Below are 22,074 nucleotides of genomic sequence, written 5' to 3' on the forward strand. Positions count from 1 at the left end.
GCATAAGCTTTTGTGAGCTCCTTTTCTTTCTGTTCTGTGTTTGTACAGCACCTAGCACAATGGGGTCTGCTGGGCGCTACGATAACACAAATACGAGGGTCCAGGTCAGGAACAGAATCCGGCGGAGACGAAGAGCGGGCAGGAACGGGCTCAGACATCTCAGCCGCCAGTCCCCTGACACCCAAGGGAGCTGCCCCAAGACGGGCACAGCACCTGCTGGGGTACAGGGCCGGCTTTGCCGCCTGGCCACAATCCCTCCCGGCGGCCTGGCACAGGGCGGGCCCTGCCCCTGCTCGGAGTGGGGGGGGGACTGTGGCTTGGCTGGGGGGTGCCCGGGGCCACCCCATGGCCCCTGTAGACTCATCGCCTGGTGGGGCGCCAGAGAGCCCCCACAGGCCCACGTGGAGAAGGACCACGCCTGCCCCGCCCACACGGGCACGACCCGCTGTGAATCCCCACCACGTGCCTCTCCCCGACCCGGAAGTGGCTGGGTGATCACGTGGGCGCCGCGCGCCGGGATCACGTGACGGGAGCGACGGCGGCTGGGCCCCGGCTCCCAAGATGGCGTCGCTGCTGCAGTCGGAGCGGGTCTCGTACCTGGTGCGCGGCGAAAAGGAGATCCGCGCGCCGCTCTCCCAGCTCTACTTCTGCCGCTACTGCAGCGAACTCCGCTCCCTGGAGTGCGTCTCCCACGAGGTAAGCCCGGCGGCCGGGCCGCCTCCTGCCGCACCGGAGGCCAGCGAGGAGGGCGGCCCCTTGACGCCTATTGGTCACGTCGCCTGCCGCGCAAGCCTTCTAGTTCTTCCTATTGGCTAGCTCGCTACGAGGGGGCGAGACTGAGGTGGCCTTCGAGCCCTCTGCTATTGGCTCAACTGTATGAGCGGGGGCTGGTTCCCACCAGGCTGGCTTCTTGATTGGTTTGTATCGCTGTCTGTCGGCTAGCTTCGTTTTCTGATTGGTTAGTGCAGGCACGGGCGGGGGGGGGGTGGCAGCTACTCAGGCCTGTCTGGACTATAGGGAGGTGGCCCAGCTTGGCAGGGGCTCCCCCATGTCCGAGGCAGCTGCCACACTGGGGGAGGGGAGAAGCCCACCTGGCCTCGTGTGGGTTGGCTCCCCTCCCCCCCCGTCTCTGTCTTTGAGGGGATCAGCCCCCAAACAAGCCCCCTCCCTCCAGTGGCCTGGGCAGAGTCTCCCCCACCTCCCATTATTAGCCAGGGTGCCCACCCCCACCCCATGGCCTGAGCTGTCCAGAAGTTCTCCCGCTCCCCTCCCCTAGCAGGGTCTGGCCTTCCCCTTGGTTGCCTGATATTGCCCCTGCAGCCCAGGGATAACCCCAGGGTGGCTGCTGGCAGGTTGGCACAGCACAGGGACCCACTGCGGTGTAGCCGGGGGAGCGCTGGCCTGGGAGTCCTGACTGCCATTGACTCACTGCATGGCCATGGGCGAGGCCTGCGCTTGGCTGCTTTCCCTCGCTGTAAAGCTGCGAGGAGGTGTGATATTCCCCAAGCTCTCAGAGGGGTGGCGGGGGGTTGGCAGGTATAAAACTCTCCCCAGACAAAGCACTGAATGCGAAGCGCGATAGTGTCCTTTCTCGGCAGACAGTGGCGTGTATTGTCTGTCACAAATAAGCTTGCATGGCCGCTGGGACTTGGTCTGAGTCCAGATTCAGGGTTCAGAGGTAGTGTTTTGTGGATTTAAAAAAAAAAATTGTTTTCATCTAGACTAGCCATTTTCCCTTGTATTTGAAATCAAAGTAGATTTTTGCAGGCAGGAATTTGTTTTTCAGCAATGAAAAGGTTCATTCAAGATCAAGGCCTTTTCACACTTAAAATCTAGATAGTGATCAACTGAGATTATGGATAAATAGGTTACCCTCTGTCCAGAGACTGCTGACACATGAAAATCTATCTTGATCACCATGTTTATATCAAACAAAACACAAGAGAGGTGTTTAAAAGCTTGCACAAGTTATTTCAATTAGTGAGGTATCAATCCCAAGGTTGATAATTTGAGCACTGCAACTTCTTGACAATTATATTCAGAGGTGGATTTAGTAACAAGGTCATAAGAAAACTGCTCTGATCGTGTTTTATGAAACCTAAAACACAAACGGCTTAAGAAGTGAGGGAAATGTTGTTTTCTATGTGCAAATTACGACTTTTTTGAAAAAATTGTTATATTTTGACATGTCCTAACCAAAAGTTGGAAAAATAATCTTAAAATGATATTCTGCCAAAATTCCTGGAGTCAGGCTACTGGTTTGGTTGCCTTCTGAAGTATCTAAAGACTTGTAAAGATGAAATAATCTAATGTAAATAAAACATCTGTTTGTTCAAATGTTTCAGCATTTGTTAACAATGTAAAAGGGCTAGTAAGCTGACTGCATCTCTCATACTGTTTATCTGCAGTGACTGAGCTAGTCACCACATATTAAGACAGGAAAAATCTGTATCTGCAGCCCCAAAACCTGAAGCAGTTTCACAGATCAGTTACCAGTTGTTAATTTCAGCTCTGTCAATAAAAGGCTGTATAAGGAGACATAATATTCCCATTGATTTGTTCTTTAAGATACAAGACAACTATAAAACTTTTGCAAAAAGAAAAGGAGTACTTGTGGCACCTTAGAGACTAACCAATTTATTTGAGCATGAGCTTTCGTGAGCTACAGCTCACGAAAGCTCATGCTAAAATAAATTGGTTAGTCTCTAAGGTGCCACATCCGATGAAGTGAGCTGTAGCTCACGAAAGCTCATGCTAAAATAAATTGGTTAGTCTCTAAGGTGCCACAAGTACTCCTTTTCTTTTTGCGAATACAGACTAACACGGCTGTTACTCTGAAACCTATAAAACTTTCCAGACTATTAATTGCTGACCAATGCAGTTATAAAGCCAAAATAAAGTTAGACACGTGGTGAGCATATATGGAAATAGAGTGGTCATATAGATGGAAAATGATGAAAGGCCAGAGTACTTTATTGACTTAATTATTCAAGTTCAGAAACCGATGGCTGTTATCTTGAGGCTCTTGTAATCTTTAACATATTAGGGCCCAGTTAAACTTGGCCTGTTTCCTAGGTAGTAGCATTTAATCCTTCTCGACAAGATCCTCTTCTGTGGTAAGATACTAAAGAGAAACTCCTTGCCAAGCCAGACTGAAAAATTTCAAACATCAGACATCTATCTTATATCTTCACTGACTTCACATTGCTGTTACGTTCCATAAAACATTTTGAAATCATGCAGCAAGGTGTTTCAGCAGCTGCTGCTGCTGCTATCCTGTCTGGAAATACACGCATCATGAGGGATGAAGTGACTTCTTTGTCTGTTGTTCGCTAGGTGGACTCTCACTATTGTCCCAGTTGCCTGGAAAATATGCCATCAGCTGAAGCTAAGCTGAAGAAGAATAGGTAAAATTGGCTGCTTCTGTACTGCAATGTCTCCTCCTTTAAATCTCTGCTTTTTAAAGCTCCTTACTTTGAGCAATCTTTTCTCCAGCATTAATAATCCCCTGGCCCATTTATGTACTGTTTGGCTCAATCACCATAATGTCTGAGTTTCTCAGTCTCCCTCTCCTGAACTGTTATCCTAAGTTTTCTCACACTTACATTGTGATCCCTTGTGGACAGGGAATGTGTCTCACTGTGAAGTGCTATGTATAATTTTTGGCACTATAATAAATGTTTTGGTCACCTGCCATCACGTTTATATGTTGTAGATAAGCTTTGAAATGACGTTAAATCCCTAGTACTGTTTTTTCAGTGTTACCAGCTCATTCTGTCCACCCTTTAGCTGACTTTATGAAATCCTGTTCCTTCCCCTATTGAATCTATATGAGCACAATGTTTTCTAAAGCTGTTGTGTGAGACCAAAAATGCACATTGTAGTTCTGAGTTTCTGTTCTTTAAGACTCTTATGTAAAACTAAGGTTCTGCCAAGGATGCTTCAAGCTCGTGACTTTCCCTTGTCTTCGACAGGTGTGCTAACTGTTTTGACTGCCCATGCTGCATGCACACACTTTCCACTAGGGCGACAAGCATTCCTGCTCCACTTCCTGATGACCCAGCCAAGACTGCAATGAAGAAAGCATATTACCTGGCCTGTGGATTTTGCCGCTGGACTTCCAGAGATGTGGGTATGGCAGATAAGTCTGTTGGTAAGTAACTCAGTATTAAAGACAGGACAGTGACTAATGTTGGAAGATAACATTTGTTCAGAGATATTAAATAACAAAAATTGCTCCCAAGTCTGTTGTGTATGTAACCCCAGTAAAACTTAACCACAGAGTCTGAGCTGGATACTCCATCCTCTTGGTAAAAAGTGATCTTGCCACTTAGGGAGTCTCTGAATTGAGAAGTATTAAGATTCGTTAGTTAGTTGTACTTCTCAACCTGTTCTACAATAGTGCCACTTGCCCAGTAAAAGATCCAACTGAATTAGGAACTCTTTTTTTCCCCCCTTAATCAGAACAGTTCTCTATATAACAAACTACCATTATTTCAGATTCTTAAGTAGATCAGTTTGATAACACAGATGCATGATGTACTTTATGATAACTCCATCACTTCTGTAAATTGGCACTTCTATTAAGATGACAAAATATGAGTATTTTGAAGTCTTTTTAGGTTCAGTATTTGAATTTAGGTTTTCTCTTCAAGGCATTTTTCAATTTTATATATTAAATCCTTTGCCTAGCAGGGAATATAGTAATTATAGAAGCTGCACAGTCTTACTGGTTAGATTAGACTATTAAGCCACAATCGTGGAGCTGACTTGACACAAGCAGATCTCTGTGGCTGCCCAGAACCCCATGACTATAGTTCAGAATGAGTGCAGAATTGGGACCTTCCGGTGCAAACTCTGAAGGGCAGGGACACTGCGTTTATTTGTTAATTGCCTATACACTTGAGTGTTGCATTTAAAAATATTGGATACCAAAGTGATGGATAGGCTATGTTGAGTTTGTCCTGCAATGGAAGCTTGCTTTTTTTTTTGGTATTTCGTAGTCTTGCCATCTAATAAGAATTTAAGCTCTCTATTTTATATTATATTCCGTAGGGTTTGGCTGTCATGTAACTAAATCATTACCACACTCTTCCTAGTGCATGGGTTTTACTTACTTTGTATCATTTAATTTCCTTGTGTTTCACTTCATAATTAACATACTGTAAATAATTGTTTTAATACTGTGTGATTAGATTAATAGCAGTTTTAATTATGCTGTGAAGGGAGTAAGATCAGCTTATGATTCTTCAGTGACTTTATGTAAACTGGCAGGTGGCATCCAAACCTGGGACTCATTTATGGAATGGTTTTAAAAACTTAATCAACCGTTCTTGTTCACACTGAGACATCGTCGGGGATACTTTGAGTAGAGGTGGAAACTAGTTTACATTAATTCATCTGGAAGGACATTGTGATTCCCAAAGAATTTGACTTTTGAAATGATTGCATCTCCTGTCAACTACATAAGTAGCACTAGTTGGGCCCTTTGCTGTAGATAATGTGATTCTTTACAAGCATATTATTGGTTTAAAATGCTGTATAAAAACTGATCAAGTAAGCTACTTCTCCATGAAGCTTCATGTGAATAGCCTTCCAAATAGAGGAACCTCATGGATCTTTCCAAGACTTCAGCGTGGCGTTTCACATGATCTCTGCTACTGTTGGTGGCAGCCCCTAGTGTGTGGTTTTAGTGTTAAACAAGCATCTTATTACAACAAACAGGCAAGATTTATCATGAAGAAATTGGAAACTTTGCCTACAACTTCTCATCTACAGCCTTGTCATGGAAAACACTAATGTTGAGTCTTAGGAACAGTTGTTCTAGCTGCCCAGAGTATTGAGCATGAGAATCTTCTCCTTCTGAGGACTGTTGTTTTTTTATTTTGTTTCAGCCAGTGGTGGTTGGCAGGAGCCGGAGAATCCACATACACAGAGGGTGAGTGAAGGGGAGAGGTAAAGCTTAAACCTTAGGAGGGTGGCCTAGGACAGAAAGGCTCTGGTCTTACTTTTGGATCAGTGAATTTTTGCATCTCAGTTATTCTTGAGAAAGAAACTGTGGTTACCTGTAGTCATGAGGTCAGCGTCTTGCCCCTGGGAGAATGCCAGATCCTACCACAGGTGTAATATTTTATATAGTGCCTCTTGCACAGAACTTTGGGATCTTTCAGGACAAACTACATTTATACAAACATTGTTGAAATGCCACCAACTGGCACAAAGCATGTGTGGTGAGGGAAATGGTAGGGCCAAACCAATACCCTTAAGAAAAGTGCCATGAATATTTAACATAACATAGATGCAAAACCTGTAGACACATCTCCACTGCTATGATGATCAATACCTCCCCACAACACACCTTTCAAGATGCAGGGGTCCTAAGCATGCCTATCACAGCACATGGTATACCACTTCTAACGCACTAAATGCCCCAGCAACAACTATGTGGGTGAAATGAGACAATTACTATGCTCTCGAGTGAACTCTCTCAGAAAAATAGGACAAAACACCATATCAACTGTGGGTGAACACTTTTCACAAAGTGATCCGTAGCTGACTTCTTAGTCCTCATCTTCAAAGGAAACCTGCATACCAGGTTTCAGAAGATAAGCCTGGGAGCTTAAATTCACAACGTTGCTAGACACTAAATATCCTGGTCTTAATAAAGACACTGGATGTTTGGCTTATTACAACAATCTGTAACCCTCTAACTCCCCTTTTCAGTCCTACAACTGCAGAGATGTTAACGGGCCACTTCACCTTGAATGGTCTATTACAATGTGTGTTAACTACTCATAGTAACCCTCTGTTCCATCTTTTATTTAGCTGTACCTTTCCCAGACCTGAAGAAGTGCTCTGCGTAAGCTCAAACGCTTGTCTTTTACCAAGAGAAGTTGGCCCAATAAAAGACTTTACCTCACCCACCTTATTTCTCTAATGTTCTGGGACCAACAGCTACAACAACACTGCAAACATGAATATTTAATGGCATAGATCAGACATGACTTTGCTTTCTTGGACTTCATCTGAAAGTTCCACACATAGAAACTAAGTTCCAAAGAACTGAAACTACATTGGAAGGATGGCTCTACCTTGGCAGGAACACTTTTATTTTAATTAGCATGCAAACTGTAAAAAAACAAAAAAAACAAACCACTTCTTGTCTATGTGAACAGAAGCTGTTTCCTGGTCATCCCCTCTTCTAGGCCTGGAGCTCTCCTGGTCCCCAACATAATATATCCTTACTATCCTCATCCTCTATTAAACACAATTGGTCTCTGACAAGGAGATTGCCAATTGTACTTCAACACCAAATTGTTCTCAACTGGCCATGCAGTATTCTCCATGACTTTGGAGAGTGTCATATGTTCCACCCAATAGCCTGAAAAACATCTCAATTACTGTGGTAGCTGGGAAGTGAAAGTTGGGTAATGTGTTATTTTCATGATAGAATTGGTCTTGAGATGAGCCATGGTAGAGGGTGTTGAGGAGCAATGAAACGTCTGCTCCTGTTGCCCATTGTATGGTAAGACTGAGAGACATCTACGCTTCCTCAATGTATTTCCTTCAAAATAAAACCAGTATTGGCAATGGTAGGAAATACTTTATGGGAGGGGAAACTCGACAGATGGATGAATGCCATTGGCCTGTCTGGCATAGTATTTCACGCGGTATATAATTGATCCTTTTTTTCCCTTCAGATTAACAAACTGGTTGAGTATTACCAGCAGCTGGCTCAGAAAGAGAAGATTGAGCGGGACCGTAAGAAGTTGGTGCGACGCCGAAACTACATGCCACTGGCCTTTTCGGTGAGCTGGGACAGTGATGCTCCTAGAGTAGAAACAGTGGAGCACAGGAGCAGGGCTTTTTTACTGCCTCAGTTTTGAAGATTAGATGGATAATAGTGCCTGCCAGAAAAAAGGAAGGAGATCTCTCAAGAAGGATTTGAAGTAAAGAACTTATACTTAGTTATTCAGGCCTATTCGGGGAGGTGGTAGGATCAATAATCTTCCCTCCAAGAATTTCACTAATTCCCAGCCCCCTGCAGCTAATAATCCCTGAAGGATCTCAAAATCTGCGGCACAGATGGTGTGTGAAGGGATCAGCTCAGCTAGCACTGAAATGCAGCCACTTCTTGTGTGAGGACATTGCAGCAGTTCTGCCCCTGTGTAACACTCCACTGTTTTTTAAAGGATAGGAAGAATCTTTATATATTGAAACTATATAGGGGGAGGTTAGACAGATCACAAGTGCCAGGGTTGGAATTTAGCCAGGATACCAGAGTTAATACTTCTCTATACGATTCTGTACAGCTGGTCAGACGTTCATCAGATACTTGCCAACTGTCCTCCTAATGCAGGATTGGCACATACTGGTTATCTGCTAAAAGTCTTAACTGAAGTTGGGTTTAACAATTTATCAGATTCGAATAGTACGTTTATTGTAACTACTAGAGAGAAGCTTACTTCATTTAGCAGAATAAGTCTCTATGCTTGCAGCCTTTTGGTTAACTGTATAACCAGCCTGCTCTGTGCATTTGCTCTTGTCTTATGGCTGCATTTTTTGTCTCCGTTGCTACCTGCTGCTTTTTTGGGGGCTCTTCACAGCAACACACAATACACGTAGTGGTAAGTCTCTTCAGTTTCTGCTAGTGTTAAAGCTCTTGTAGTGCAACTTGAAACCACTCACGTACCAATAGTGTGTCTGAAGTCCAGCCCCGTTTGATTTTTAACATCGTTCTGAGCTTCATTATAAATCTTGTAACTTAATAACATAGGGTTTCTTTTTTTTTTGGCCCTCAGACACATAACATGTTTGAAAAAGAGCACTTTCCGACGCATTGACTAAGACACGGTCCCTGCATAGACTAACATGGATGCCCAGTATGGGTGTCAATAATAATCTTCCTACCAATCAGCCCAACCCATCAGATGAAAACCTGTCATTTAGCTCCAGGTGAAGCAAATTTTTGCCTAATAGGATGAGCCTTGCAGCAGTCCCTTGAAGGTCTGAGAAGTCAGGTTCTTTAGGTCTCACAGCAGCAGGTCCTCTACCTTTAGTATCCTATCTCCAGCTGAGATCTAGTAAGTCAGTGAGTACGTCAGCTGTCCTTGCCCATTATGGTCATGCCTAGAGGTGGGTAGACTTAGGTAGCCAGGTCCCATGCCATTTAGAACTTTAATCTGTATTCCACTTTCTCCATCCACTTCTGATGGCAGTGCAGAGTGGTTCAGTCTGTAATATGCTCACACGTACCCACTTCTTTAAGGCAGGTGAGCTACTGCATTCTGCGCTAACTATAACTGAGTTGCCTTCAAGAGTACAACTCAGTTCAGCACATTGTAGTTGTTCAGCCTGGTGGTTAAAGTAAAGAATTAAAGCTTGACAAATCTTTGACAGTATACTTCTGCCCCTCCCAGCCCACAAGGTTTTATATATTTTTACCAACAAGATTTGCAAAGAAAAGTTGCAAATTATTGAGCAGAGAAGAAACTCTTCCAGTTTGCTTTCATTTGCTTGGCACCCTATGCTTGTCATGCTGTTGCAGGCTCAAGTTTGCTGTAGGCCTGTGTCCTGACAGACGGCAGATCTGGATTTGGTGGTATTGTTTTCTTCCTTGTAGGACAAATACGGCCTTGGAACCAGACTCCAGCGTCAGAGGCCTGGGGTGTCCATCAGTGCTCTTTCCGGACTCTCGTGAGTTTTCAGGGTTTGGTACTTTGTCGGGAGGGATGAAAGGGATAAGCAGGAAAATAAAGATCTAAATTGAGAGAGATGGGTAAGTTATTTGATATTATTGGAAAAGGGCATCACCTCTAGAGTAGGTGGAGAGATGGGATCATGTAAAATGCCAGGACAGAGGGAGTGAGTTCACTCTCAATCTCCATGCTGTCACTAATCCTGTAATTTACCCTGCTGTTCCTAGATATTGCAGAGATCTCTTAATAGAAGTTAATGAAAGTCAGTTACTTCTTACAGTGGTATGAGTTAAGAGGGAATCTCAGCCTTAATGCTGTTTTTTTTTTGTTTTGAGTGTAATCTGACACTTTATTATGGTATAACATTTTCAGTCATTAAAGGTGTACCGTGTTTAATGACTCCCTAATTTGTCTTTACTTTTTTTGCTTCAGCCTGAAAGAAGGAGAGGACCTGAGGGAGATAAAGATTGAGCCCGCTGATGCTGTAGAAGAAGTGGAACCTCTCCCTGAGGATTATTACACAAGACCAATAAATCTAACAGAGGGTAATGGCTTAACATTCCATTTTGTTTCTTGTGCTACTGCTTACCAGCTAACCATCGAGAAGAGCCTACTCTTTGTCCTCATTAAATTATCCTCTGGGGTTTTTAATGTTTGCATGATTTTATTCATTGTATTGCTTGAGATGGTGCAGTGATGCAACTTAGTAAAGAATTATGAAATCTTTGGCTTTTTAAATTACAGCATTAATTGCTTGAGGTCAGACTTCATTGTCTAATAAGAAAAGTTGAAGTGAGAGTCTGAAAAGTCTGGACTGTCCTGTTGCATTCTTGGGATTGCATTTTGTTAATGACTTTATTTGCTTTGGAAAACTGGCAGCATTTGGAGGAGGAAAAGAGCAGCTGTCCTTGTTAGTAATGACAGGAAATGAGGGAAATAGCTGTGCTGATAGGGAGTGGACTTGTACGCTAAGCTTTATAATAACAATTGTGCATTACTTTGGCATAAGTTTAAAATAGTTTTACACTCTCTTTGATTATTTAGCTGGATTTTTCCTCCATTGGCAAGTCTTTGTAAATTGGCTGAGGAACTGTGGGAGCGAATAGTATAAAATATGAAGTTCAAACAATCATCTAGATTTTCTATTTTGAGTACGCCATTGTGCTACTTACGCTCTGTGCCAAATGTCCACCCTCTCCTTTCAAATCCACAAAAGCAAATGTGTAAGAAATCTGCACTGCTTTAGGAATACACCTTTTGGGTAATCTGGTGCATGAGTCTGAACTGGGCAAACTCCCTGGATCAGAGACTATTTCTGTCTTGTACAGTGCACTGCTCAACTGATTTGATAATGAAAACAGCAAAGAAAATTGTATTTTTCCATGGGGGAGTAAAATTTTTCAAGGCTGCGATCAAGTGCTATTTCCTATTCATGCCTAATAAATTTTGAATGGTCATGAAGTCTCTTTAAAAGTCTGGTCCCCAGTTTTATGGCTGGCTGTCATTGTTACCATACCTATGTCTACAGTGCCTGGGCCTTGCTCCTTCTTTGTATAGCTGGCTTGTCTTTGTGTCCATGCACTACTAGAAATCTTAATTTTTTTGATCAGGGCAATTACTGAATTACTGGAGCAGTGATGTATATAGTTCCTTAAATGTAGCAAGAGTATACCGTAATCTCAAACACACCGCATGATTTTAAGCTACTCTAGTTGAGAATTAAATTTGGATTTTTGTTTTCAAATATGTGCCCAGTGACTACCCTGCACCAACGTCTCCTGCAGCCTGACTTCCAGCCAATATGTGCTTCCCAGCTCTACCCGCGCCATAAGCACCTTCTGATCAAACGCTCACTGCGCTGTCGGGTAGGTAACCGGATACATAGAGCAGCTTTTCCCTCGGCTTTGGAATCCTAAACTGTGGGGACCCACCTAGAAAACTAACTTGCAACTGCATTTTGTCTCTGAAAGTTCCAGCCTACAGTAATGCTACAGGGTCATGAAATAAGTAAACTTCTAACAACCAGCTCGATATGGGCCTGTTGAAGCATAATAAGCCCACTAAACCTGTAGGGCAGGGTGAGGCCCATGGTTGGAGACTAAGGGCCAGATTTTGAAAGTGTTTAGGTGCCTAAAGAAGCAGATAGGCACCTAACTCCCAGTGACGACTTGCTTAGGCATGTCTGAAAATCCCACTAGGCACCTGTTTGCATCTTTATGGACTTAAATACCTTTGAAAATCTGGACTTAAATGCCTTAACTAGCTCTGAGATGGGAGTACCTTATATAGTTGGTATTATAAAATGGCCTTTTGTTTAAAAAAACAGAAACCAAACCTAGTCAGTGAACATGGAAAGTCGGTTACCAGTGATATGACCCAATGCAGAATACGGATTCCCTTTGACATTTCAGTGTCCCAACAGAAAATCAGAGGACTGAACACAGGCATAGAAGCCAGGAAGTCTTGAATTCATATCCTGGTTCTGATGATTCACTGTATGATCATAGAATATTAGGGTTGGAAGGGACCTCAGGAGGTCATCTAGTCCAACCCCCTGCTCAAAGCAGGACCAATCCCCAATTTTTGCCCCATATCCCTAAATGGCCCCCCCAAGGATTGAACTCACAACCCTGGGTTTAGCAAGCCAAAGCTCAAACCACTGAGCTATGGGGCAACACGTCTGTTTTCCATCTAGCAAAGGGGGATAATCTTTATCTAACTTCCAGAAGAGCTGAGGATTAATTAGTTAATATTTTAAAGTATTTTGAAGATGTTAAATGAGATTTAAGTGCTACATATTATGAGCAACAAATAAGAATACAATTTAATTTCATCTGAAGGAAAGGGTTGTAGTAACTCTGGTTTAGTGCAGATTTGTGATGATTGTAGTCCTGCATTATGTAGTTGCTTGTCCATTTGTTTTTTGAAAATGGGGAGAGACTCAAAATTCTTAAGTTTTCAAGATAGTACTGGAACTGGAAATTTTCAATTTATCAGAATTTTGACCAAATGCCGAGACCAAATTCAGGACGATTTGTGTGTACTAGGCTGACAAAATTAGTAAATAGAACATCCAAACTATGATACTTGCAGTTCCTATTGTTTATTGTGTGGCTGTACACAATGTGTGCTTTGGTGATGTTTAAAATATCTTTTCATCTCTTTTAGAAATGTGAACATAATCTGAGTAAACCAGAATTCAATCCAACATCCATTAAATTCAAAATCCAACTGGTTGCTGTGTGAGTATGCTGGGAATGGAGGAGGGAGCAGTATCTTGTTGTGTATTAATATCTAGTTAAAACCCTACTTTACTTTTTTTTTTTTTTCCTCCTAGCAGTGGTCTTGATGTCAAAAATTCAGGAATAACGGGGGTGTAAAAAATAACATGGTAACAGAAACTAGTTGCGGACACATAGGAGCTCATGCAATGTTTCCTTAAGTAACCCAAGAAATTGTTTTTAATATATCTAGCAGAATGTGGTATGCAGTAGTGGAGAGAGTGTTGCCAAGGATTAAGTAGATCTACAAGCACCAGCTATGAAAAACTGTAGGCTTTTCATTTAAAACTTAAGCAAAAATGATGATCTTTGATCCTTCAGCATTGAGATGTCGTTCTAGGTGGCATCATGCAAATGAGCACAAAAGCTATCCTAGCATAAACAGGTTTCAAGTAGAATCCATTGCTTTCAGGGACAATTACAGCATACTTGTGTTTTTTAAAATTACCCAGAGGATACATATTATGAGGTTATTCTCAATGCAGTATTACTAGGAGCTCTTTTGGCACTCTGCTGTACAGTATCTCTTTAAAGCAGGTGATTTTAATGTCTGTTAATAATTCCCTTTAAAACTTTCTAGAACAATGTTACATTAGTTCTTTGAAATTCCACTTTCCCACTTTAGTCAAAAAGTAAAATGAAATTCACTAAATTTGAAGGTTTCAGAGTAACAGCCATGTTAGTCTGTATTCGCAAAAAGAAAAGGAGTACTTGTGGCATCTTAGAGACTAACCAATTTATTTGAGCATAAGCTTTCGTGAGCTACAGCTCACTTCATCGGATGCATTGAGCTGTAGCTCACGAAAGCTTATGCTCAAATAAATTGGTTAGTCTCTAAGGTGCCACAAGTCCTCCTTTTCTTTTTACTAAGTATGAACAATCTGAAAAAGGCACTATCTCTTGCTTAAAAAAAAATAAGGTTGTAGTTAAGAGTTATTTACAGAGCACTGGATTTGTCTGTTGTGTATGATCCTTTTGATTGAAATGTATCTTTTTAAACAAACTAAAGCATACACTCTAAACAAGTCAGATGTGTATCTTTGACTGTGTTGGTGGACTCTTGACAGGCAGAGTACTGGCAAAAGCAGACTCATGTTATATCTTTCATTTGTAGCAACTACATCCCAGAGGTGAGGATCATGTCCATTCCCAACCTGCGCTACATGAAGGTCAGTGCTTCTCTTTTCTTGTCCTCTTAGGGTGGAAAGGAGAGTGTGAATGGTGGATCCACAATATTTTAAAAAGGTACTCTGGCATGATGAGGGACTAGGTTTGTGATGGCATTAGCTTCATGTAACATATATCTAAATGGAATGGAGTTAAACAGCAACTACTGCAGTTCCGAGAAGGTACCATAACTAAGGGATGGCAAGATCTACCAGTGGTGTGCCTTATCTTGGTCTGGGATGAGGTGGGTAAGAAATATTTTCACTTTGAATGAATGGACTTAAGTATAGTATGATACTGGTGAATGTCTCAGATGTACCAGTATGTCGGGAATGAGAGCTAATTGAGTTGGGAGGCAGAGTAAATTCCTAGCATACTTTTTCACTCTATAAAAGTGTAATCGTGAGATGGAAGTGCCCTTCATAAGTGTAACATGGCATAGCATCCTTCTTCTGAATACCTACATCCCATAAGGCGGATGGATGGTATACATCAGCAGAGTATTCTGTAGATCTTCAGGGAGTTAATGTGACATAGTTTTGAAGGCAACATTAGCCATCCTGAGGTCAACTCTAAGGGTGAAAGCTGCTTTTTCGGTGTAATTGGTTCCTAAACTGTACACCCTACCTATGTATCTCACCAGGAGAGCCAAGTTCTTCTGACTCTGACCAATCCAGTGGAAAACCTCACCCATGTCACACTGATTGAGTGTGAGGAGGGAGACCCTGATGACATCAACAGTACTGCTAAGGTATTGCACCTTCTTGCTATACAATCTCCAAATGCAGAGACCTATTCCAGTGCACTGTGCTTTCATGTGGGCTGGGCTGAGCAGCACCCAACTTCTCATAAGCTACAGGAGGATTCATGTACATCAGTCTCAGCCATGTGTCACGCTCCTTATGTGGGAGGTTTAAACCTTAAACCTGGTGCATTAATATCACCATTGTACAATTTGAGAACAGTTGTAAATCACCTTCAACAGGTTTATTATCAGCATCCATAACTCAGAACATGTAACTTTCTAATCTAAGGGGAAAGTGTGATAGAGACCATTTGATAAGGAGGAAACAGAAATGGTGGAGGAAAACCAGAAGACTCTCTTCTTCTCCCTCTATGGTGCCCCCTGGCTTGACTAGCCGTCACCAGGGAGTGCCTACTCTGATGCTAGATATGCAGATGTTGGGATGTGTTTCAGCACTGCCCTTCTCCATATGGTTTTGCAGGTGGTTGTTCCTCCCAAGGAGCTCATCCTAGCTGGCAAAGATGCTGCAGCAGAATATGATGAGTTGGCAGAACCTCAGGATTTTCAAGATGACCCTGAGTGAGTTTTCCATCTTTCGTGTGTGGGGGATAACTTGGCATGTGGTACTTGGTTATATTCAGCAACTTCCTCTTCTGTTACTCTTCCTCAGCACATAGGCTTTTGTCAAGCTTGAGCAATGTAGAAGTTCTTTTTTTTTTTTTTCAGTGTACGGTACGGATTGTTCAGAAAACATTCACTTCTATATAGGTTGTGCATTGCAAGCTGACATGGCAGATTGAAAGCAGCTGTTCCAGCTGTCTGTTCTCTGGAGAATCATGCTAGCTTTTCAAGCAGAGTTTACAACCACTAGTAATACCTGAAAAATTGCATAGTTACTAGTTGGCATTAGAATAACTCAAAGATCTGTCCAGAGATATTGTATCAGTCCCATAAAGAGAGAAGCTGCTTGAGACTTGGCTGATCTAATACTCTGCTTCTTATTTTGCAGCATTGTAGCCTTCAGAAAGGCCAACAAGGTGGGAGTTTTCATCAAGGTCACTCCACAGAAAGAAGAGGGCGAAGTGACCGTGAGCTTTAAAATGAAGCATGAGTTTAAAAATCTGGCCGCTCCAATCCGCCCCAGTGAGGAAGGCGATCAGAGTTCTGAGGTCATCTGGCTCACTCATCATGTGGAGCTCAGCCTTGGCCCACTGCTCCCATAATGGCTTCCAACAGCTGGATCCATAAAGGTGGCCACGGGATAGACTCTTTTGCCATGACAGAATGCATCCTGTTGAAATTGTTTGTGAAACCTCCTTTGTAATGTGTACACACACCACAAATTCCAGCCAAGAAATGAGGAGGAGGTTGCACGAGTCGGGGGAGCTGGAGGGGAAGGTAACTCTGTTGTTGGATGATTTGTTCTGTAATGCCCACTATGTGAATCTGTGGCTTTCTCACAACACCACATGCTTGTTTAACTTACAGCACAAAGAAGGCCCTCTCTAGACCTTATCCCTTGCTGAAGTCACATTAGCATTACCAACAAAAAACCCCAAACCCTTACGCTGGCTTTCCTCTTCTCCACATCAGTCCCATGAAGCCAATATTTAAATACTCAACAAAACAAATCCTTTCTCTGGTAGAGCCTGGTGTTCATGAGCAAACATGCCAGGGCTGTGGCCCTGTCTCTTCAGTTACAATAACCATCTGTTGCAGCAGCATGATACCCTCTTACTTGCTTTCCATCCCCTATTAGAATCTCATTAGTTTAAAATTTTCTTTAGCCCATGTACTCAAAGGTGTAACTGGTTTTTACTCCCCCTTTATGAAAAAGAACGCTTTGCTCTGTACAGCTTGTTTGGGAGGCAATGGATCTTAAGAATGTATTTGCTTCTAGTGTTGAAATATGGTCTCCTGTAGCTCTTGTGGGCTTGGCTTATAATTTATATCATTTTAAGCCTTTTTTGTGGGAAAGTGTAGGTTATTATGCATGGTACTGTAGGACTTGGGAGGACCAATAATAGGTCACTGAAGTGAACATGCTGCTGCTTCAGTTTTTATTGAGGCTAGGACACTACTGAGTGCAATTTTTGCATTCCATAAATTATTTTTAGTGAATGGTGAAATCAACCAAAGAATATGACCGCTCAGATTATTTCAATACACACACAGCCTTTAAGGGTTCAGGAGTGTGCTCAGTGTGTTTACTAGTGACTTGGGGGGGGAAGTTGTGGGCTCCTTGAGCAGAAAAAACTTAAAGGCTTATCTTAACCCTCCGCACTTCAGGAGTATATACCATGCCATGCCATAACATAAGCATAACTTACGTGCTACCATAAGGCTTATTTTGGCCATAAGTCAGATCTAAAACCAGTTACAAACAGCATGTCCATGACTCTGATTGTAACATGCCACCACTACCACTAACTACCGTATTATAGTGCAACCAGTGCAGGATTTCTCTTCCTACAAAGATTTTTTTCAGTTGCTCTTGGTTAAAAGCGGTGACTTTTGTGAAACATCTCCCTGAATGAACAGTAAATGCAGACTACAAAAATCTTTATCTTGGGGCTTTGACATGCAACCTGAAGATAACCAAGTGGCCTTCAAGCCCTTCCAGATATGCTCTGTTTAGTTAAATAAGGAACTTGTGTACTGTATATGACTCTGCTGTTCTGTAATGTAAGATGTGTGGCATCTGGGAAAGGAGAAAAATGCATAGTTTTATCTTAGTCAAATATTAATATAATGAATGGATTGGGTTATCATGGCATACAGGAAGTTCTACCCTTTTTATGTCCAGAGGGAGTCAAATTGATCTGTATCCTGTTTGACAGCCTTTGGGAAGGAGCTGCACCTTATCTGCTCATTAGTGTAATGGATATCACAGCAGAGAGGGGCTTAATGTTTACAAATTTGCGTAGATGATACACAGATGTACAGCATGAGTTTAAGTGTAGCCAGTATTTATTCATAAATGTATAGTGTTAATAAGTGTCTGCTACTGTCTTATGTAACCAAGTAACACTTAAGCTTTGAGTTTTCTTCAGTAGCCAAAGTAACTGGCAAACTATCAACACTATCTATCAAAAACCATCTTTTCCAAACTAGCTTTTGGCTGGCTGCCTGGCTGGCTATTTTCAAACTGGTTAATTCACCACTTGTAGCTGAGTTTAGAGCTGGGCTGTCGCTCTACCGAACTACACAAGAAAGGTTCTTTAGCACCTAGTTATTGTTTTACAAAAATCAGATGTACTCTGGTGCTCTGAATTGCTACCTTGAAAAGTAAAGGGCACATTGGCTTTGAATGGCTTAACTAGTCCAGAGAATTTCTTTTCCCTTCAAAGCTTATAGGAGATAGGAGTAACTTTAGCTGTTTTCTGTGCATATTTGTGCAAAACATCTCACTTGTTCCAGTCGAGAACAATGGCAGCACTCTGCCTTTACCAATGTTAACTCCATTAATGACAGATTATTGTTGCTTTATAGCTTAATTTATGTGGTGAACTTAAAATAAATAAAGCAGACAAAGCTGGCTTTTTTTATCTTGTGCAATAATAGTACTTAAAGTGCAGTAAAATATTAATGCTCAATGTGCATATGAGGTAGGGATCATTCCATTAATCAGTTACATTAGGGCTAAATTTCAGCCAGAGTTGAGTGACTTCTCTAAGACTGTAAAAGTGTCACCGGAAGAGCTGGAATCAAGAGCTCCTGATTGGAAATCCCATCCTTGCTACCGGATTATGCTGTCACTCAGCTGTTTGTAATGGACTTCAGTATTTTTTTCACATGAACTATTCCCAAACCAGTTTAAAATAGTGACATTGTAAACATGTAATTGCACTTCTGCCACTCCCTATCTTCATCTCTACACTATCCAAGAAGTATAAATCTCTCACACAGGTGGGTAATATCTGAAATCCTGTATTTTAGCAATTTAGCCCTTAAGTTTAGCTATGGACTCAAAATAGGACTTCACAGATGACCAGCTGTATTGGGTTTAAAATTTTCTCAGCTTTAAGAGAGAGCTGGCCATGTACACTCTGTATAACTGACTGCAGGAGGATACCAGCACAAGGTACCTCTAGTTCTTTCATTCTATCAAAACAAGAATATAAAAGATCATTTAGAAACAAGTTTGTGATGGATAGGAGCACAGACTTAAGATGTTTTAGGGTTCCTTAACTCTCCATTTCCATAATTTCAACTGTTTGAATCTTTCAAAGTTTTGCCTTTATTTAAAATTTCCAAGCTCTCAATAAAATTTTATTAAAACTAACAATACCAAGGTATGTTCTTTAAACTGATATGCAGCTTCTACTTTAGCTCCAGTTTATTGAAGATTTTGGCTGGAAATACTTTTTGATTTTGGTTGTAATTATGAGGGGAAAATTGAGGTTATCCCACTTCATTCTTGAACGTAACAAAATAAGAATGTCCATACTGCGTCAGGCCACTGGTCACCTAGCCCACTAGCCTGTCTTCTGACAGAGGCTGGTGCCAGATGCTTCAGAAGGAATTAACAGGACAGGGCAATTATCAAGTGATCCATCCCGTGTTGTCCAGTCCCAGTATCTTGCAGTCCAAAGCTTAGGGACATCAGAGCATATGGTTGCATCCTTGACCATCTTAAGTCAATCAGTGGCTGTTAGCTATCTTCCATGAACTTCTCTAATTCTTTTTTGAACTCAGTTATACTTTTGGCATTTACAACATCCCCTGGCAATGAGTTCCACAGATTGATTGTATGCTGTTTGAATAAGTACTTATGTTTGTTTTAAACCTGCTGCCTATTAATTTCATTGGATTGCCCCTGGTTCTTGTGCTATGTGAAGGGATAAATAACACTTCCTTACTCTCTTTCTCCACATCATTCATGGTTTTGTAGACCTGTATCATATTCCCCGCTACACACACACACACTCCTCTCTTTTCCAAGCTGAATAGTCCCAGTGGGGGGTTTCAAAGAACTACAGTGACTCCAAGATCTTTCTTGAGTGATAACAGTGAATTTAGACTCCATTATTTTGTATGTGTAGCTGGCATTGTTTTCCAATGTGCATTATTTTGCATTTATCAACACTGAATGTCATCTGCTATTTTGTTGTACAGTTGCTCAGTTTTGAGAGATCCCTTTGTAATGCTTTGCAGTCTGCTTTGCACTTAACTCTTGAGTAATTTTGTATCTTCTGCAACCTTTGTCATATCACTGTTTACCCCCTTTTCCAGATTATTTATTAATGTGTTAAACAGCACTGGTCCCCATACAACTCCCTGAGGGGGGGTGGGAGGGGCTCTGCTATTTACCTCTCTCCATTCTGAAAACTGACCATTTATTCCTACCCTTTATTTCCTGTCTTTTAACCAGTTACAGATCTATGAGAGGATCTTCCCTCTTATCCTATGACTGCTTATTATGCTTAAGACCCTTTGATGAGGTACCTTGTCAAAAGCTTTTCTTGGGTTCCCTTATAAATGTATATTACACCTTAATGGATAGCAGTACATCTGATAAACTTTATTCAAACTTACATGTTCAGAGTTCTTAATTTGCTTAAACAGTCCATTTACAATCCTACCTTGATCACAGCCTTCAGTAAGTATGTGGTAGCACAATGACTCCTTTAAAGTCCTTTAACTCATCTGCTTCTGCAAAAGGTTTTGATGCATCTGACTGTGGTTTGAATGCCATAGACAAGAGTGCTGTAAAGCAGAAAAAAGTCCTTGTGGTGTTTTCTAAGATTCACAAAAAACTATCTGTGGCTTATAATATCAACTGGACTCCCAGCAGAACTAAAAGTGCTGTAAACAATATGGCAACTGTTGAACCTGCATTTGAGCACAGGAGAGATTGTGGTTCTTGGCACCAGTGTGTCCAGCCCAAGAGCAAAGGTTTTTCACAATGGCTAGAACTTCTAGTCTGTTTATGGATCACAACTGTTACTGGATAAAAAAACCTATCCCCCCACAATGAAATTAATGGACCCTTGAAAACAGAGGCCCTACACCCACAGTGCTAATGCTAGCATGGTGTCTAGCAGTTCTAGAGTGGTATTTGACAGCATCAGATGAAGAGTTATCACACACACAAACCACACTGCATCCCCATCATGCAGCGCAGGAAGGGCTGGTGCTAATGGCTCTGCTAACAGACCAGGTCCATTCGTGGACACCACAGGTCTCAGAGCAGAGAAGGGCAGAGCTCATGCTGTGCTCCAGGGCGTGTGGCAGTGTCCTCGTCATCCTAGATTTCGCCAGGAGTCTTTTTCCATAATAAAGGGGGAAGCCTCCCCGGGGGGCGTTTCCCCCACCCAGCCCCAGGGCGGGATTCTCTCATCCCATCCCGGGAGGGGGGGGCGTTTCCCCCACCCAGCCCCAGGGCGGGATTCTCTCACCCCCTCCCCGAAGGGGGGGGCGTTTCCCCCACTAAAGGGCGGGATTCTCTCACCCCCTCCCCGAGGGGGGGCGTTTCCCCCACTAAAGGGCAGGATTCTCTCACCCCCTCCCCGGGGGGGGGCGTTTCCCCCACCCACCCCCAGGTCGAGATTCTCACCCCCCTCCCCGGGGGGGCCGTTTCCCCCACCCAGCCCCAGGGCGGGATTCTCTCACCCCCTCCCCGAAGGGGGGGGCGTTTCCCCCACTAAAGGGCGGGATTCTCTCACCCCCTCCCCGGGGGGGCCGTTTCCCCCACCCAGCCCCAGGGCGGGATTCTCTCACCCCCTCCCCGAAGGGGGGGGGCGTTTCCCCCACTAAAGGGCGGGATTCTCTCACCCCCTCCCCGAGGGGGGGCGTTTCCCCCAGGGCGGGATTCTCTCACCCCCTCCCCGGGGGGGGCGTTTCCCCCACCCAGCCCCAGGGCGGGATTCTCTCACCCCCTCCCCGAAGGGGGGGGGCGTTTCCCCCACTAAAGGGCGGGATTCTCTCACCTCCTCCCCGGGGGGGCCGTTTTCCCCACCGGGCGAGATTCTCACCCCCCCTCCCCCCGGAAAGGGGCGCCACTGGCAGCTCTGGTCCCCTCCCCCGAGGTGAATTAAAGGGCCAGACGCCCCCACCCTCCCGCTCTCTATGGTTCAGCGGCGGCTAGAGGGGACGCCGGCAGGCGGCAGCGCGCCAGTTCCCCGAGGGTCATGCCGGGGTCACGGCCCTTCTTCCTTTCGCGGTGCATGCCGGGCCGCTG

The 22,074-nt window shown here is 43.2% G+C and overlaps 1 protein-coding gene across 2 annotated transcripts; it reads left to right on the plus strand.

The window, feature by feature from the left end:
* Positions 1 to 499: 499 nt before the first annotated feature.
* Positions 500 to 20,428, plus strand: DCTN4 (dynactin subunit 4). Of its 2 annotated transcripts, XM_073355321.1 has the most exons (14): positions 500 to 696; positions 3,337 to 3,407; positions 3,975 to 4,153; positions 5,895 to 5,938; positions 7,701 to 7,808; positions 8,607 to 8,627; positions 9,623 to 9,696; positions 10,131 to 10,243; positions 11,454 to 11,563; positions 12,867 to 12,940; positions 14,094 to 14,148; positions 14,790 to 14,897; positions 15,373 to 15,470; positions 15,901 to 20,428. In XM_073355321.1, exons 1-14 carry the CDS (start codon positions 562 to 564, stop codon positions 16,112 to 16,114), a joined length of 1,404 nt encoding a protein of 467 aa, XP_073211422.1. In that variant the 5' UTR covers positions 500 to 561; the 3' UTR covers positions 16,115 to 20,428. The 2 variants fall into 2 exon arrangements, with proteins under 2 accessions (XP_073211422.1, XP_073211423.1); XM_073355322.1 differs by lacking the exon at positions 8,607 to 8,627.
* Positions 20,429 to 22,074: the final 1,646 nt, after the last annotated feature.

This window comes from Lepidochelys kempii, chromosome 8 (genome assembly GCF_965140265.1).
Source record: "Lepidochelys kempii isolate rLepKem1 chromosome 8, rLepKem1.hap2, whole genome shotgun sequence".
NCBI classification, from domain to species: Eukaryota; Metazoa; Chordata; order Testudines; family Cheloniidae; genus Lepidochelys; species Lepidochelys kempii.

Coding starts and splice junctions, on each gene's coding strand:
- DCTN4 (XM_073355321.1), top strand. CDS start 562: ATGGCGTCGCTGCTGCAGTCGGAGCGGGTCTCGTACCTGGTGCGCGGC. Junction 7,809..8,606: donor ACATGCCACTGGCCTTTTCG/GTGAGCTGGGAC, acceptor GGCTCTTCACAG/CAACACACAATACACGTAGT. Junction 14,898..15,372: donor ACATCAACAGTACTGCTAAG/GTATTGCACCTT, acceptor ATGGTTTTGCAG/GTGGTTGTTCCTCCCAAGGA.